Source organism: Callithrix jacchus, chromosome 5 (genome assembly GCF_049354715.1).
Source record: "Callithrix jacchus isolate 240 chromosome 5, calJac240_pri, whole genome shotgun sequence".
NCBI classification, from domain to species: Eukaryota; Metazoa; Chordata; class Mammalia; order Primates; family Cebidae; genus Callithrix; species Callithrix jacchus.
In genome coordinates, this window is record NC_133506.1 from 160,473,249 (window position 1) to 160,491,520 (window position 18,272).

The following is an 18,272-nucleotide window of genomic DNA, read 5'->3' on the forward strand; positions in this document are numbered from 1 at the left end:
ACTTTTTAAAAGTGTGCAATTCATTGTTTTAGTATATTAATCACATATAACCATCATCTCCGTCTACTTTCAGAAGTTTTTCATGACCCCAAAAAGAAACCCCATACGTATTTCACTCCCCATTACCCCTTAGCCACAGTTCGTGGCAACCACCAATCTATTTCCTACCTGTGGGTTTGCCTGTTTTTGGACATTTCAAATAAATGGAATCATACCTTGTGTGGCCTTTAGTGTCTGGCTTCTCCTCCTTTTATTGGTCTCAGGGTGTATTTTGTGTTTCACAATATATTGTGGGTGGGAATATTTCCTTAGGAGCTTTAAAATACATTCATATGCTTCTTAGGAAAGGAAAAAACCTCACTTAGCTTTAAGATTATGAACAAGACCTCTTGTTCTCTTTTTTTATTTGGAACATGGGCTTCAGATCTATACTGCCTGCAATGATTTCCATAGACAATATAAGTTTGCTGCCACACATTGCCCTCAATATGTGGCAGTATATGGAAGGAAATATATTTTTGCTGAAAAAGCCTAGAATTTTTTTATTGTAAAGTGTGATTTAGGTTAAAGTGGAACCATCCTAGAGCCTCTGGGACATGCTGTCTTTGAAATGCCATAAAAATCTTTTTACAAATCAGATCTCAGTGGCTGATGGCTGAGGCTTTCAAGGTCATCATCGCTGTGAGGTTCTGACATGCGGGTATTTACGAAGCTCCAGTGAATATATATAAAATTACGCAAATACTTAATTTTCTCTGTGCAGAGCCGAATATTTTATGGATTTTTTTTGCCTGTCTAGAAGTACTTTTATGTGCAATAAGAAAGCCATCTTGGCATCATCAAAAGCAGTAAGATCTTTCTCACAAAACATGATGCATCTTGAGAATGCATGGTGAAAGTTTTGAGAAAGGCTTTCCATATTTTAGATAAGAGGGCTTCATACCTATAAAGCATAATAAATATAAAGCAGTACATAAAAAATAACACCCCAAAATACTAAGTGCTCTAAAAATAATGAAGGGATAAAGCTACTTTTCATCATGTCTTACTATGCACTGGCTGAATGGTAGAGAGAGGGAAGGAAATAATCGAGAGTATTAAATATAGAATACTAATTAAATTTTGCTCCATTATTTAGAATGGATTTCCAGTGAATCAGAAACAGTCTATTCTTGCTGTTTACACTATCTTAAGAATTAGGTGTAAACAGGGACATCATGTTTTGGGGACGTCATGCTACATAGCTAGATAAGAATTATTCAGGTAACCTGTTTTGTGAGCATAATGCTAAACAGGCACATAATGATGGAAAAAATGAGATGGATAACTCATAAGTAATTTGGGGATATGGTGTGTGACTGAGCAGTTGGGTAAGCTGTGTATAGGCTTCTTGTTTAGGTGATACATTCACAGTTGCAAATGAGGTAAAAAGGGTTTATAAGTTTATAAGTGAAGTCTTTTTGTTGTCTGTTCCCTGGCAACTAAGTTTACTTCCCTGAAGACATTGCTTGTCATTAGCTAATGATGTATTCTTCTACAAATACATTGTGCATGTGTAAGCAAAAATGTGTGTGGGAGATTTGTGTAAGGTGTCCCTCCTGTTTTTTGCAAAAGTGCCATAGCATGGATTGCTGTGCACCTGGGTTTTCTTTTCACTTACCTGTATTTGGAGATTAGTTCTGGATCAGCACTTAAAGAGCTTCCTCATTCTTTTTCATACCTGCACACTCTAATAAATCAGATTTGTCAGTATGATCTGAATAGACTGAGAAAGTTGATCAAGGAGGAGTTTAGAGTAGCTTCTGCCATGAAGATAAAATGCTTGTTTTCTCAGTGGGTGATTCCAAGTATAGAAAACAAAATAATTCTAAAATACAAAAAAATTGTCAGATAGCAGAGAAGATGAGGAGACATTTATTGAGTGATAACTCTGTGCCAAGACATTGTTTCCTGACATATACATACCATGTTTGAGCCATGAAGAGTACCACTGAGGCCAGTGATAGTATTGTGTTCATTTTACGGTGTTGAAACGGGTTTTTAATGGACAAGTTATTTGCCCAAGTTTGCACACAAATAAGTGGAGAAATCTGCATTTCTCTGAGAAACAGCATCTCTTATTATCTACCACAATATTGTTAACTTTTTGTTGTACACCAGAGGGATTACTGGAAGATTTGGTCTCTGAAACTGTTTTTGATTTTTAAGGAAGCAATGGTGTGTAATTTAACCCAGGATGGATGTTGTCTCCGTAATTTGTGATTTTTCAAGGCCAGTACTTTGTGTATGATTGAGTAAGATATTAGAGATTATCTGAATGTGATCTTCATAGTTACTGGAGTTAAATTTTGATGACATCTGATTGAGTGTGCATGCATGTTTTGTTCAGCACGGTCAGTCATAACAAATGAAAACCGTTTGGGTTCTTAGGTTTTGTTGTGTGGTGTTGTGAATCATTAAGAAACTTTGGGAGGTCATTTCAGTCGTCTTACTTGAGGCTAAATCATTCATGACCTGTGTGTGTGTGTGTGTGTGTGTGTGTGTGTGTGTGTGTGTGTTTCCCAAATGATTAGGTACATCCATGTCCTTAACTATTAGTCTGTAGGGTAGAATTAAAAAAAAATTGTGTTTTAATCCCTCTTGTATCCCCAGTACCTAGAACAGTGCCTGGCATGCAGTAAGTGCTTGACATGTGATTGTGAACTAAATGAGTGAATGAATGAATGTTGAAGTAAACGACAAGTACAAATTGATTTGGGATCATTGTAAATACCAGCTTAGTGTTTAGAAAGATCTTTTGACTATCACTTGAATGTAGTGCTGGTTACAGTAGTCTGCTACAGAGTGCTTTATGCATATCTGCAAGGTTTTGAGCTGTGGACTGAGTATGCTAGTCAGTGAGAGATTAAGAAAGATACTTGATATTGTGCTATATTCAGGATAGTTGATAACTTTTACTTAAAACTATATGACTTGGGGGGTTTATAAATTGGATAGAAGCATAATTGTTTCTGAGGGAGCTTCATTTTTATTTAGAAAATCATTTTAAGAATTGTTTTGCATGAACCAAAGAATAACAAAGTACGCTTTTGTTTCTAGGTGAAAGATTTAGAGAACTAATGGATAAGTTCCTGAGGGTTAACTTCAGTAAAGGCTGCCCACCCTTGTTTACTACTTTGAAATCTTTGTATTACAATACAGAAAAGGTAACATTTGGTATTTATTTAGATTTGCTGTGGTCTTTTTTACTAAATTTTAGAAAGATGTCCATTAAATAATGTGCTATTACTTAATCATTTTTTCTATTTTGGTAATAATGTTTACTCACTTTCAGGCTAATAATGTACTGAAATCATATGCATGTAGTGTAAGTAATATCGAAAGGAATGTCAGTCTGAAATTTACTGAGTAAAGGGTTTATGAAAGCACTAAGATTATAAAGGTTGTTTATTTTTAATAGATATACTTTTTTTTAAGTGGGATTTTAAATTTGACATTGTTACCAAAGGTTATATATTTAACTATTCTGTGATGATTATTTTATGGTACGACTGTGGATTTTTAAATTAGTTTTGCATGCTTTTAAAGTTAGAGCTTGGATAATTGAGAGTTAGTGCAACAGTACAAATTATTGGTTTTATCAGTAAGGCTATATTTTAATAAACACAGTTTTAGCTAGTTCTCGAATAAAGAATTGAATATCTTTCTGCTTTTTAAAAATTAGAAAATAGGCATTTAAATCTTGGTCTTAAATTAGAAAGATAATTAAAAGTTAATAGAAAGTAAGTTATACTTTTATTTCCAAGTGTTGCTTCTTATTTATTAAAGTCTAAAATCTTGTTGTCTTTTCTGTAGTCAGTTTTTAAAAGTTACTAGTGGATAAGGAAAAGATTTTGTTAGAAATGCTAAAAGATTTTTGGTTAAACTATCATTTTATATTTACTTAGCTTTGATTCATAATAATGTATAAATTTGCAGTAATTGTGAATAATAAAATGTTGGAAACATTAGTTATAGGTATAGCTGATTGGCATTTTCCTACCTGTGGCAGCAGGTTTCATAAACAAACAACTGATGATATCTAGTACCCAATTAGAAAAAATCATGTGTTTTTTTTAAAAAAAACAAACACCTTAAAATTCTTTAATGTCTGTTGTGTGCTTTGCACAGTTTCTGCTGTCAATTTTTTGGGAAATAGTAATTGATTCCTATGTAAACATGTACCCAGTGCCTACCAGTAATATCTCTAGGTTATTTAACGTTGAGTAAAATACTTCTGTCCTTTTTGGTGAGGGTGACAGAGGAAAAAGATTAGATGAAATGTCAGAAATTAAAGTCTTCTGAATGTGAATTAGAGTACTTGTTTTATACAGCCTTGCAGCGACTAGTGACTGCAGTGGACATGAAAGGATTTGTTTCTCTTAAGCTCTCGTGGGGCTTTCACAGGCACAGGCTTTTTACTTTTTAAAAATTCTTCCAATATTGACCAAAAATGCTAAACTTTTTTTGGTATTTTATATAAAGCATGAAAATTGTATTTTTGAGTAAGGCATCGAGAATACACTAATTTATAGGAACTGTCTCTTTAGTGTTAAGGCAGCAACAGGAATGTTATTTTATTAGAAATGCCAAAAGACCAAGCGTGTTTGCAAAATGGATTCAGCTGCAGACAATTGAGCTCAAGTTGTCTGAATTTAGTAAAGTCTAGGAACTGTTTCTCAAATAATTTTGGCACATAGATTTGTGATTACTCATGAGACCATTTTATTTATTTTATTTTTTAATATTTATTTTTAAATTAAATTTTGTAAGTTTGGTGTTTGATTCTTTTTGTCAAAAAATTATTTCAGTGCTTTTGGGGAGCAAGTGGTATTTGGTTACATGGATAAGTTTTTTGGTGGGGATTTCTGAGATTTTGATACACCCATCACCTGAGCTTTGTACACTGCATACCATGAGACCATTTTTAAAACTGCACATTTCTAACCAGCAGAGAGACCTGTTTTTAGCAATTAGATGCATTTTTAATTTTCAAGGAAGGATTTCGAGGAGGGGGAGTCTGATAAACAGTTGTTGTTTATAAGCTTCCAATTAAAGAGTAGTTCATGTTGGTAGCATGAGAATGAAATTGTCTTTTGAAGTTAGCTTAGAATGTAGTACAGTTGCAAGAAATGCGTTTCTTAAATGTCTTCAACAAATTAATTTTTTTGACAAACTAGAATTTGTGTGAAGTGGAAGGCAGTGAGTGATCATCAGACAAGTTCCATAAGGTTTTTGTTTTTGTTTTTTGAGATGGAGTCCTGCTCTGTCATCCAGGCTGGAGTGCAGTGGCGCGATCTCAGCTCTCTGCAATCTCTGCCTCCCAGATTCAAATGATTCTCCTGCCTCAGTCTCCCAGGTAGCTGGGAATACAGGTGCCCACCACCACACCCAGCTAATTTTTTGTATATTTGGTAGAGATGGGGTTTTGCCGTGTTGACCAGGCTGGTCTCAAACTCTGGCCTCAAGTGATTAACTTACCTTGGCCTCCCAAATTGCTGGGATTAGAGGTGTGAGCCACTGGGCCCGGCCAATTTCCATAAGGTTTTTAAAAACATAAGTAGGTATAGAAACGGCACTCACTTTACTTTTGTCAGTGAGGTTTCGGCGGAATCTTTGGTGAAGAAGAGTAATCGTCTTCGTTTTCCCAGCTTTCTTTAATTTCGAAATAGAATCTTCTATAAACTCTGATATCCAGGTATTCTTTTCTTTTATGAAACTTTATAAGAATAAAACATGTTACTAAAAATATGTTTATACCCCTTTTAAGTTAGATGTTGTTCAAGTTAATATTGTTTCGTTTCTTATTGTCCGTTTGAATGTAGGTGTCCTGTCCATAACACATAGCTTGCTGAGATGATAAGCATTTGCTTACTTGTTTTGAAAAGTACTTAAAAAAAATTGCGTCTTTGAGTGAGGCTTTTGGGTTTTGGGTTATCCTTTTACTGTTATATGATTATATATAATCATGGTGTAATTACCTCTGAGTAAATGGGAGCTAGCTATTACTGGGTTTTAGAAATTAAAATTTGTGCATTAGTTACCAAAGTATGAAAGAACCCAAATCTTATTTCAAATGTGTATAACTATCTTCTTGTTTCAGAAATGTGACAATCACAATGTAAAGCACTTACTCATATAATGTTTTATTTTATTTTTGAGGCGGAGTCTCACTCTGTTACCCAGGCTGGAGTGTGGTGGTGTGATTTCAGCCCACTGCAACCTCCGCCTCCCAGGTTAAGCCATTCTTCTGCCTCAGCCTCCTGAATAGCTGGGACTGTGGGTGCATGCCATTGCGTCTGGGTAATTTTTGTAATCTTAATAGCGATGGGGTTTCATCATGTTGGCCAGGCTGGTCTTGAACTCTTGACCTCAAGTGTTCCTCCCACCTTGGCCTCCAAAGTGCTTGGATTACAGGCGTGAGCCACCACGCCTGGCCTCACATAATATTTTAAGTGGCATCCCTGGTAAAACATGGCAACAAAAAGACTTTAAAAATTAGTTTTTATGTAGACCCTGAACTTTCAACTCTGTACTTTTGTTTTAGGTTTTTATCTTGGCATAGTTTTTTTTTCTTTTTATATTTTCTCTATTTCTTTTTACTTACAATTTTTTAGCAGTTACATTTTTTCTTTCAGGGAAAGTAGAAAATTATGAATTCTAGAGACTATTTTTTATATACCTTAAACCTGTTAAGCAGTGTTAAACTAAAACAGCTTAGGTTGCTATATATGGCATAGGGATTCCAACATCTTTCATTGCTTTAGTGAAATAATACAATTTTTACTGAAGATAATGGTAAGAATATTTCTAAATTTTTTGTGGATATCACCTCATTGAAAATATCAGTTGTGTGTTTATAGGTAATAACCACCTTTAAATGTTCTGGTAGTACATACTGAAAAAAGGGACAGCTTGCCAGGCATGGTGGCTCACACCTGTAATCTAGCAGTTTGAGAGGCTGAGGCGGGAGGATTGCTTGAGACCAGGTGTTCAAGACAAGCCTGGCAACATAAGACTCTGTCTCTACAAAAAATGAAAACAATTAGTTGGTCATAGTGGCAGGAGCCTATAATCCCAGCTGCTTGGGATTACAGGTGGGAGCCACCATGCCTAGCTGTAAAAGTATTTTTAATGTAATTCCTATGACAGTTTTATTTTTCCTGTGAATTTAATTGTGGTGTATCTATGCAGCTGTAGTCATTTTGTCTGTAAAATTTTGTTCTTCTTTTTCCTCCTAGCAGTTCCTTTTTTAAAAAACATTTTTTTAAAATAAAAAAAAAGACTGTGTTTCACCATGTTGGTCAGGCTGGTCTTGTACTCCCGACCTGAGGTGATCTGCCCACCTTGGCCTCCAAAGTGCTTGGATTACAGGCGTGAGCCACCACGCCTGGCCTTAAAAAACATTTTTATAGAGATGGGGTCTCACTATGTTGCTCAGGCTGGTCTCAAACTCCTGGACTCAAGAGATCTGCCTGCCTTGGCCTCCCAAAGTGCTGGGATTATAGATGTGAACTACCTGTACCACCTCCGTGCCCCAGCAGTTTGATAAGCTTTTACTGTGTAGTTATGTAATCTTCATCATCATTTCTTCTAGTTATTGCATAACCTTTTAGAACCAACCCCTCATTGTTGAGTTTGGTTTTTCAAGTTTTTATTATTAAATATCTTTACAGTAACTTTGCTTAGGATTATTTTCTTCTCATAGACTTTCAGATTCTCACTCAGTGGGTAAAGGGCACGAACATTTCTGTGATTCTTGATAAACACGATCAATTAGTTTTTCACAAGGTTGTGAACATCAGTTTGTATTTCCACTAGCAATGTGTGTGAAACATTTCCTGTCTTGTGTTTGTTTTTGTTTTGACATAGAGATGTTACAGATTTAGTGGAACCAGATATGGTGATGTTTATTTTGTTGCAGAAGTTCATCTGCTGTTTTAAAACCATCTTGAAAGTCCTCCTTAGAGCAGTACTTCTCACTGAGGGTGTTGGGGAGTGGATTTTTTCCCCCTGGGACATTTTACAATGTCTGGAGAGGTTTTTGATTGTCACCACAGTGAGTTGTGCTACTGGCATCCAGTGTGTGGATGCCAGGGATGCTGCTAGACATTCCACAAGGCACAGGACAGCCTTCTTTTTTTTAAGAGACGGGGGCTCGCTATGTTGCCCAGGCTGGAGTGCAGTGGCTATTCACAGGCGCAATCCTGCTACTGATCAGCACTGGAGTTTTGACCTGTTCTGTTTCTGACCTGGGCTGGTTCGCCCCTCATTAGGCAACTTGGTGGTCCCCCATTCCCACGAGGTCACCGTATTGATGCCAAACTTAGTGCAGACACCTGATGGGCATAGCGCACTACAACCCAGAACTCCTGGGCTCAAGCGATCCTCCAGCCTCAGCCTCCCTCGTAGCTGGGACTACAGGCACATGCCACTGTGCCTGGCAGTACAGCCTTCTTAACAAAGAATTTTACTGTTGACATGTTGGGCTAGTAATTATCAAGGAAAGGAAGAGTTTGATTTGTATTTCGGTGCAATACAAAGGAATATTTTTTCTCAGATGCTGTAAGTAAGGGAGAGAAAGGGCCATGTTAAATTTTTTATTGTGCAATATTTCCAGGACCCAGAAATCCTGGATTTCTTACTAAAAGGAAAATAATAAGATACCATCTTATCTTTAAAAATTCCAGAGGGTGTTGTTTACAGAGGTAACAGTATCTAGCAGTATTTTTATTGAGACATTCTCATATGTAATGATGTATGTGAATGGCTTTTAAGTTTTAAAATTTGGTAGAGGAAAATAAAGACAAATGCTTTTCCCGCGCAGGGAGGCATTTAGTATAGTGTAATGTCTGCCAACATTCACTTAATTTTTTCATGATTCTTACCAAATCTAGATTAACACTGTGGTGTTATTTACTTAATGTTTTTCACCAAATTTGATTACTTTTTCGTTTGTCATGAAAATCATGGGTTATAATACATATTAATATGAAAACGTAAGTTAAAAATTCAATTGGCAAGTTAACGATAATCATCCCATTCACTCTATGCACCACCTTTGGAGAAATACTGGTAAAATAAAAAGAGAATTGTTTTGGAATCAGGCCTGGTTTGGAATCCTGACTCCATCACTTACTTTTTCTGAGCAATTACCTGAATTATCCTAGAGTGGGGAAAATAATATGTAAAGGGTTGATGTGTGTTTTAATTAACTGATAAAGTTTGTAGAGTACTTGGTTTGAATATGTTCAAGAAATGGTACTTTTCCCTTACTCTCTCAATGACGTGGTAAGTCCCACCCCTCTCACACCTCATCTCTGTACTTTGATGTTATTGTCCATTGTTCTTGGACAATTTGCCTCTATAACTAGCCCCTTTAGCACCAGAATCATCACTAGTCATTGTGCCGGGATCAGAACTTAATTCAGCAATTTTGGTCTTTGTTGATAAACTAGTGTACTTAATTTAGTAACCTTCATGTTGCATTGACATTTTAAACCTGTGATTTGTCTCTTTATTATGAAAAAATTGTGTATCAGATATGATGTGGGACTTCGTCTTTAAGGTTAATAAAGAGGTCTTTTAACTCTTACATAAGTAAAGCTTGTCAAGGACATACTTTAGGAAATTATAACAGTTATTTTACAGTATTATCCTAGGTTAGATTTTGTTCATGAAGATAAAGCTTCTTCCATCTTGATCTAATGTAGCTGTTAGAAGGAAGTATTTAACCAGGAGAAGGTGGCTGAACTTGGAAAATTTTTCATGTTGTAAGAAAAATTTCGGCCATAAAATTTAAGTTGGCCATTTATGTTTTTGGTGTGATCTCAGATACTTAAGTGGATTAACTTTCTTGATTTTAAAATAACAGACAAAACACCATTTTAAAGAAGAATAGCTATTACGTATTAATTTGTCAAATTACACAGTACCTAATTCAGATATAAATCGTAAGTAAACTTGAGTAAAACTTCTTAGATTAACTTTCATGGAGAATTGTTCACTTAATTACTGAATGAAAAGTTAACTATAAGGCTGGTGTGGTGGCTCATGCCTGTAATCTCAGCACTTTGGGAGGCCAAGGTGGACAGATCGCTTGAGGTCAGGAGCTTGAGATCAGCCCAGAAAACTGGGCAAAGCCCTGTCTCTATAAAAAACACAAAAATTAGCCACATGTGGTGGTGCATGGCTGTAGTCCCAGCTACTCAGGAGGCTGAGGCAGGAGGATTGCTTGAGCCTGGGAGACGGAGGTTGCAGGGAGAGTTCACACCACTGCACTTCAGCCTGTGTGACAGAGTAAGGCCCTGTTTCAAAAAATAAAAATAATAAGTAACTATGATATAAAATTTGTCCAGGCGCGGTGGCTCATTCCTGTAATTCCAGCACTTTGGGAGGCCAAGGCAGTTAGATAACCTGACCTGAGGTCAGGAGTTTGAGACCAGCCTGGCCAACATGGTGAAACCCCATCTCTTCTAAAAATACAAAAATTAGCCTGGCATGGTGGTGCATAACTGTAGCCCCAGCTACTTGAGAGGCTGAGGCAGGAGAATCGCTTGAAACCAGGAGGCAAAGGGTACGGTGAGCTGAGATCATGCCACTGCACTCCAGCCTAGGTAGCAGAGTGAGACTTTATCTCAAACAAACAAACAAACAAACAAAAAAATATATATATATGAAATATATTCAAGAAGTATGCCTAATGAACCAGAACAGCCAGTCCCCCCCGCTTTTTTTTTTTTATGTAGGAGATTTCATATGAATTTTCCATTATCTTTTTTCCCCCATCATCACATCTTGTTTTGACATTCTGAATCTGGAAATTTGTTTTATTTATCAGTGATTATATTCTTTTATGAAGGATTATGTATAACTTATGTGTAAACAGTGTGTGTTTTGTTGTACCCTTTTTTTTTCTCTCGTTGCCTAGGCTCGAGTGCATGGTGCAGTCTCGGCTCACCGCAACCTCTACCTCCTGGGTTCAAGGGATTCTCTTGCCTCAGTGTCCTGAGTAGCTGGGATTACAGGCATGTACCGCCACGCCTGGCTAATTTTGTATTTTAAGTAGAGATGGGGTTTTTCCATGTGGCTCATGCTGGTCTCAAACTCCTGACCTCCGGTGATCTGCCTGCCTCAGCCTCCCAAAGTGCTGGGATTACAGGCATGAGCCACCACTCCCTGCCATTTTGTTGTACTCTTTATTGTCAAAATTGACTTCTTTAAAAATAGGTTTTTCCTTGGAGATGCCTTCCTTAGTCCACCCTTTTAAAAGCCTCCTCTAGTTGCAGTTTTAGCAACTACCAGTAGATGGCACAAGTTCCTGAAAAAAAATTATTTGCCTCCATAAGTTAAACAACTTGAGTACTAAATTTCTACGCCTGTAAAAAAGGTTTTTAAGTTACAGATATTCTAGATCAGATTGATGGGGAGGTTATGGTGTGTTAAAAATGTTTGTTACAATTGTTTTGCTTTATAGTAAAAATCTTTTTGCAATTTCTTTTTATCAATGGTTCTCAAACCCTTAATTGTGTATCAGAATTTACAGACAGCTTGTTAGAAACAGACTGTACAGAGGCTGGGCATGGTGGCTTACACCTGTAGTCCCAGCACTCTGGTATGTGGTGGCAGGAGGATCGTTTGAGCCCAGGAGTTCAAGACAAGCCTGAGCAATATAGTGAGACTCTATCTTTAAAAAACAACAAAAATTAGCAGGACATGGTAATACATGCCAGTAGTCTTAGCTGCTTTGGAGGCTGAGGTGGGACGACATTTGAACACAGGAGTTCAAGGCTGCAGTGACTGATGGTCACACCACGGTACTCCAGCCTAGGTGACAGAGGGAGACCTGTCTCTTACACACACACACACACACACACACACACACACCCCAAAACAGATTGTACAGAATAGTATTTCTAACAAGTTGCCAGGTGATGCTGACACTAATGTTGGCGGTATTAATGGTCCGAAGATCATACTTTCAGACCCTCTGTTTTTAAATTGAACAATCTATGTTTTTTTTAAAAAGAAAGAATCTGCCAATTTTCCACCATCCTAATGTCTTTGGTTGTATTTTCCTTGACTATGTGGTATCTGTACATACATGTTTTAGTGAAGTCGTAGTGTGTGTAAATTTTTTTCACACTCTGCCTTTCCTGTTCCTTACTGCTGCTGTCTTATTTCTGCATTGTCTGTCCATTTAACTATGTGAGAGAATTCTGCCATATGCTGCAGCATCATGTGAGAAGGCTATCATATAGGCCTGAAAAGTGTTGCAATTTGGCCTTTTTTGTGTTTTGACTGGTGTCTGGGATGGTCAGTGGATTCATGGACACTGTCCTGTGTCTTTAATGTGGGGAGTAATCTGGATTCAGAATAAAGCTAATTAAATCATACCTTCTGATGGTAAATGGTATGCGCGAAGGGGTTTCTTTTGTAGCCATATATACAAAAATCTGTTCAGGAGTTGGGTGACACATAATCACTTCAGTGTCAGGGGAACCATAGTGGCTTTTGGTGAGTTTGTAAAGAGGCCTAGGGAAATAAAAGAAATATAATTGTTTTATTCTGAAAATAAAGATGTCTAAAGCTCCATTTTTCATAAAACAGTTAAGGAATATGGCAGACCTTATTTCCTTTAAAATACAGACCGATTCATGAATGTGTATGTCGTCCTTTCACAGGGGCCATGTCAGTCTGTGCGTGGTTACAATATTGGCGTGTGTGCTGCTGAAGTGAACACTAGACCTTATTTTGTAGTCGGTAGACAAGTAAATTGGTTGGGGAAAACCCATAACTGTATTAAGTACAATGCAGTTATTGTGGGGTTGCTGACAATAATAAACAAGAGGCATTTTTAATATGACTTATTTTCAAGCCTTGGATTATTTCACTTTTTTGTAATGTGTAACGTTTTAGAAAATCTGAATATTTACATAATGGACAGATTGATCCATTTAAGTAATCAGATTTATATAAATATCTGTGTATTGGATAAAAAAGGTTTTATAGTAACTAGTGATAATTTGTTCTTCAAAACTTTGAATTACTTTTTGAGATGAAAATTCATGAGGTTCTGTCACACTATTAATAAAAATAGCAGTATCCATTATTTTTTTTCCCACCCCGTCTCTAAGGGGAAATATTCATAATGGGAATGGGGACAAAGCAGTCACCCTAGCATTTTAATTAATTCATAGTTCTGAAATATATATTTTTCAAATATAATTTAAACCATAATGAGTAAAAATACCTTCAATAAGATATTTTTTAATTTTTAAAATATGTTTCTTTAACAGGTTTCTATAATCCAGGAACTTGTTACTAATTATGAAGCCTCTCTGAAAACATGTGACTTTTTTAGCCCACATGGTAAGTTTAAATTAGATTGAATTGGAATTTGATGACTCATTTCATTTTTAATCACAGTAATGCTCTTTGGTGTATATTATATGTGTGCTAACTAATGGCTACTTAATAAATAGGTTTCAAATTGGTGAATGAAATGAGAACACTTTCCATCTTACTTAATTTAAATTTTCCATAATCCCATGAGATGGGCGTTAACCTTGTTTTAACAGAGGAAACAGACTTGAGACCTTGAATGGCTTGCCTAAGACCATGTAGTTAGATTATATTGGAACCTGTTTTTCTTGAGTCCCTAAATTCTTTGCTTTTTCTACCCTCTTATTACATTTAATCCTGTTTAATTTGGTTTTTTCTTTCTATAGTTGTAGTATTCTATAAATACTAAAATACTCTTTCAGAATTTTTGTAATATTTTTTAAGAGATGGGGTTTCACTATGTTGCCCAAGCTGAACTTCTGGGGTCACGTGATCCTCCCACCTCAGCCTCCTGAGTGGCAGGGACTACAGGTGTGTACCACCATGACTGGCTAATTTTGTGTGTGGGAGGGTTTTTTTTGTAGAGATGGGGTTTTGCCATATTGCCCAGGCTGATCTTGAACGCCTGAGCTCAAGCGATCTGCCTGCCTCAGCTTCCCAAAGTGCTGGGATTATAGGTATGAGCTGCCACACCCTCTTTGAGTATTTTTAAAGCAAATTCCAGACTTACTATTTCATCTGTAAATACCTTAGTGTGCATCTCTATTTAAAACACTTAAACAGAAGAAGTCACTGAGTGCCATGTCACACACAACCTCATACCGTAATATCTGATACCCAGTCCGCATTCAGATTTCCGCAGTTACCTAAAAGAAGTCTTTATGTTTGTTTTATTTGAGTATAGATCCAGTTAAGGTTCACACCAAATATTTGGTTGTTAGATCTCCATAATTTGATTGTTATGTCTCATTATTTTAATCTAGAACAATTAGAACAATAACTCTCCCCTCCCTTTCAAAAAAACAGTCATTTGGGATATTTGTCTTACATATCCCATGTTTTGGATATGGCTGATTTCTTAGTCATGGTATTATTACCTGTATTCTACTGTCATGCGTACTTTTTGTAAGTTATAGTTAGGTTTACATGCTGAATTAGATTCAGGTTCTGTTTAAATACAGGTGGTGTTTTGTGCTTCCTGTTGTATCATATCAGGAAGCTTGAGGCATTCTGGTTGTCTCTCTTTTTTGATGTTAAGATTGATAAAGATTCAGATGTTTGCCTGGTATACTCATTAAAAAGGTCCTTGACGGCGGGGGGCACGGTCGTTCACACGTGTGATCCCAACATTGGGAGGCTGAGGCAGAAGGATCTCTTGAAGCCAGGATTTGGAGGCCAGCCTAGGCAACAAAGTGAGACCCTGTCCCTACAAAAAATTAAAATATTAGCCAGGTTCGGTGGTGCTCACCTGTAGTGCCATTTGCTTGGGAAACTGAGGCATGAGGATCATTTGAACCCAGGAGTTTCAGGCTACAGTTAGTTATGATCATGCCACTGCACTCCAGCCTTGGTGACAAAATGAGACAAAAATTTCTTACTGGTCTCTCAGCCATTGAAGATCATTGCCTAGATCCCTTGTTCATTCTGATCCTATCTTCTGCATTTGCTAGCTGGAATTTTTCTTCTAAAGAACTTTCCTACATCAAATATTTGGTTCCCTTAAAATATAGTTTATATAAGAGGAACAAAATAGATGCTTAACTCATTGCCTTTATTTTATTATTTGTGTTTTAATGTGTGCTATAGTGTGTTTACATTATCATGTTATTTGGTCAGCTATGCTAGGAGACCTGTTTGTTTTGATGTAGTGTGGGTATTCACTCTTTCCTCCTCATTTTTATACCTGTATGTCTTCCCTTCTGAAATCCATTTTGAGAGCTTGGTATTTCTTTATCTACTCCTCTGGAGTTAGAGCGTGCAGGATGGGAACAGGATAGGACTCAGCTAATGTGACAGCTTTTCTACGAGGACTATGCTGTGTTTTTTCTTCTTAGATTTTTGTCAGATGGCAGGGTTATTTCTACTTTGTCGGGTGTATCTTCTTCCTATAGGTCATAGTCTTCAACTTTGGGTATCCCTTATTTAGTATTGAGGCCTGGAAAATGGTAAGCCATGGCAGTTTGGCAGTTCTTGCCTCTGCTGAAATCTTGCAGTGGTAGTTAGGAAATCTCTTTCCAAGTTATTTTCCTTGACTTTTCCTAGTCTTACTGCCCTTTTGCTTTCAGGCTGAGAGTTCACAGAATTAGACTGATATATGTCTTTTCCCCAGCATTCTTTGGAGTGAGATTGGGGTTAGAAGCCTGTCAGAGTACAATCTTGTTTCTCTTCCTGGCTGCCACTTTTTAAACTTGATGAAGTCGTACTTCTTCTTTGAAATTAGCAGTGTTTGCTGAGTTTTTCCTGCTTATTATTATTGCAATAGTCATTAGTTTTATTATGAAAAAGAGGAAAGTATGCGGTTTGTTTTTGATAATTTAATACTTGTTTGCTTGCAGAGAATGGGGAGAAGGAGCCCCCGACAACACTGCTCTGGGTTCAGTATTTCCTGGCACAGCACTTTGATAAACTTGGACAGTATTCTTTGGCTTTGGATTATATTAATGCTGCAATCGCTAGTACTCCAACTTTAATAGAATTATTCTATGTGAAAGCAAAAATTTACAAGGTAAAATCTCAATCCTGCCTTTGGTAGTTGAAGAATTCAGCTACTCTAAAAATCCTTGGAGTTCTTTCTTTGTGGAAATAATTTCTAGGGCATCCTGATAATCTTTTTCTAATACTCTAATAATTTTGAGTAGTTTTATGTATATTAATTGTGTAATCAGTGTTTAATTAGATATGTAATCATTTGAGCTCTTAGTAAATACGAACTGTAATTTTAATTTCTAAGTAAATTTGACAGAAATTGTGACAGATTTCTATTTTCCCTGTGCAAATTATTTTCCACTTTATTGTATTCATACTCTCTTGATTATAAATTGTGATGTATTTTATCTTTTATAGCATATAGGTAATCTCAGAGAAGCTGCAAAGTGGATGGATGAAGCACAGTCTTTGGACACAGCTGATAGATTTATCAATTCCAAATGTGCAAAATACATGCTGCGAGCAAATATGATCAAAGAAGCAGAGGAAATGTGCTCCAAGTTCACAAGGGTAGGAAGCAGCATAATGAGCACGTAATTGTCTAAGCGAAGACGCTTTGTGCAGTTTGCCACTGAAGTTCATAACCATTTCCTAAGATGGTTTCTTACTGTGTGCATCTGTGTATATGTTTCTGGCAGGGGATGGTTAAAGAACAATAGCAAGAGCAAAATATCTTGGTTCACGTATAAACAGTATGCCATACTTTAGCACTTATGTGTAAAATTTGATTTATATCTCAAATTCTTTGTCCCCCTAGTAATTTGTGACTGCTTTTTAATTCTGTCTTACTTTTGACTTGCTCATAGAGTTCTTTTTGTGTAGAACTAATTGCTGTGAACTAGTCTCTGTGACATTCAGGAATTTAAGTTTCCTGAGATTGTTGGGCTACACATCCGTTCCTTTCCTTTCCCTCCTTTACCATCCCTTTATATCCTTTCCACGTAGACTTTCTGTTATGTTATAATATATGTGTATGGTTAAAAATATAAGTAGACTAATGGAACAGAGTAGAAAGCTGAGAAACAGATTTCATACATATTTGGAAAATGGGATATACCCAGAGGTACTGTAAAAATGAGAGATGAAAAGATGTTGCTGGGACAATTAGTTACTCCTACTGGGGGAGAAAAACCCAATATCCCTCTCTTTTGCTGTACATGAATCAGTTCCAGGTGGATTAAAGATCCAATATGGAAAGCAAACCTTTCACACTTACAGAAGAAAACATATAGGAGTTTATCTCTAGGATAAAGAAGCATTCTTCATGCTTGAGGTAGGAAGCGTTTCTTGACACCAGAAGCATAAAGTGTAAGAGAAAAATTGAGTTGGGCATGGCGGCATGTGCCTATAGTCCCAGTTACCACATAGTAAATAGCGCTGGCTTCAAAGTCTTCGGTGCCCTTTCCACAATATCACAGGTTTGAAATTAAGGAGCGAGTACAAGGAATAAACATAAAACCAATTACGTTTTCAGAGAAAAGTACCACCTGGAAGGCCAAGGTAGAGATTTAAAGTAAAATACAGTTAAATATGAAATATACAGGTTGAGCGTCCCAAATCTGAAAATCCTAACTCGAAAATGGTTCAAAATTTGAAATGTTTTGAGCACTGGCATGATGATCAAAGGAAATGCTCATTGGAGCATTTTGGATTTTTCATTTTTGGATTTGGGATGGTCAACCAGTAAGTATAATGCAAATATTCCAAAATTTGAGAAGCTTTGCAACATTTCTGGTTCTAGACATTTCTGATAAGGGATACTGAATCTAACTTAAAGAAGTTCAGTGGTTTTTAAGAAAACAAAAGAACCCAAAGACACTGCGATGCATCTTCAGAGGCATAGGAGAATGAGAAAGAAGGTGAGAGGAGTTGGTTATTTAAGGAGCATAGTCATCAAAATCTGTGGCTTGGCTGTCTCGTCATAACTGCCTCTGATCATCCACTTTTGACAAGTTGCCATGCCGTATGGCGAGCTTGTTCGCTTTATCCACACTAGTCTGTTGGCCAGGCAAATCCGTGATGTGTGGTGGGGGAAGAAAATTGCAAATCGCCCTGAATAATCAGGATATATCTGCTTACTGATAAATGAGTGACGTGTGCATATTTCCTTCCTGCAGATTTTTCTGTTTAGAATTTTTGTACACAGTTGCTGATGTATGTTGGATAGTTCTAGTTGATAAACT

The 18,272-nt window shown here is 36.8% G+C and overlaps 1 protein-coding gene across 6 annotated transcripts in view; it reads left to right on the forward strand.

Moving 5' to 3' along the window:
* Positions 1-18,272, forward strand: part of NAA16 (N-alpha-acetyltransferase 16, NatA auxiliary subunit) — a 60,572-nt gene that overhangs the window by 25,470 nt on the left and 16,830 nt on the right. For 4 of the 6 annotated variants that reach the window (XR_013536229.1, XM_002749003.6, XM_035302557.3 and 1 more), the window contains 4 exons: positions 3,100-3,206; positions 13,338-13,410; positions 15,939-16,108; positions 16,447-16,599. Coding sequence is in view for 3 of the 6 variants with exons in the window: in XM_002749003.6 (XP_002749049.1) it covers positions 3,100-3,206; positions 13,338-13,410; positions 15,939-16,108; positions 16,447-16,599 (503 nt within the window). In the remaining 3 variants the exon portion in view is untranslated. The remainder of the gene's footprint in view (positions 1-3,099; positions 3,207-13,337; positions 13,411-15,938; positions 16,109-16,446; positions 16,600-18,272) is intronic. The other 2 variants (XR_013536231.1, XR_013536230.1) reach the window with 1 other exon arrangement.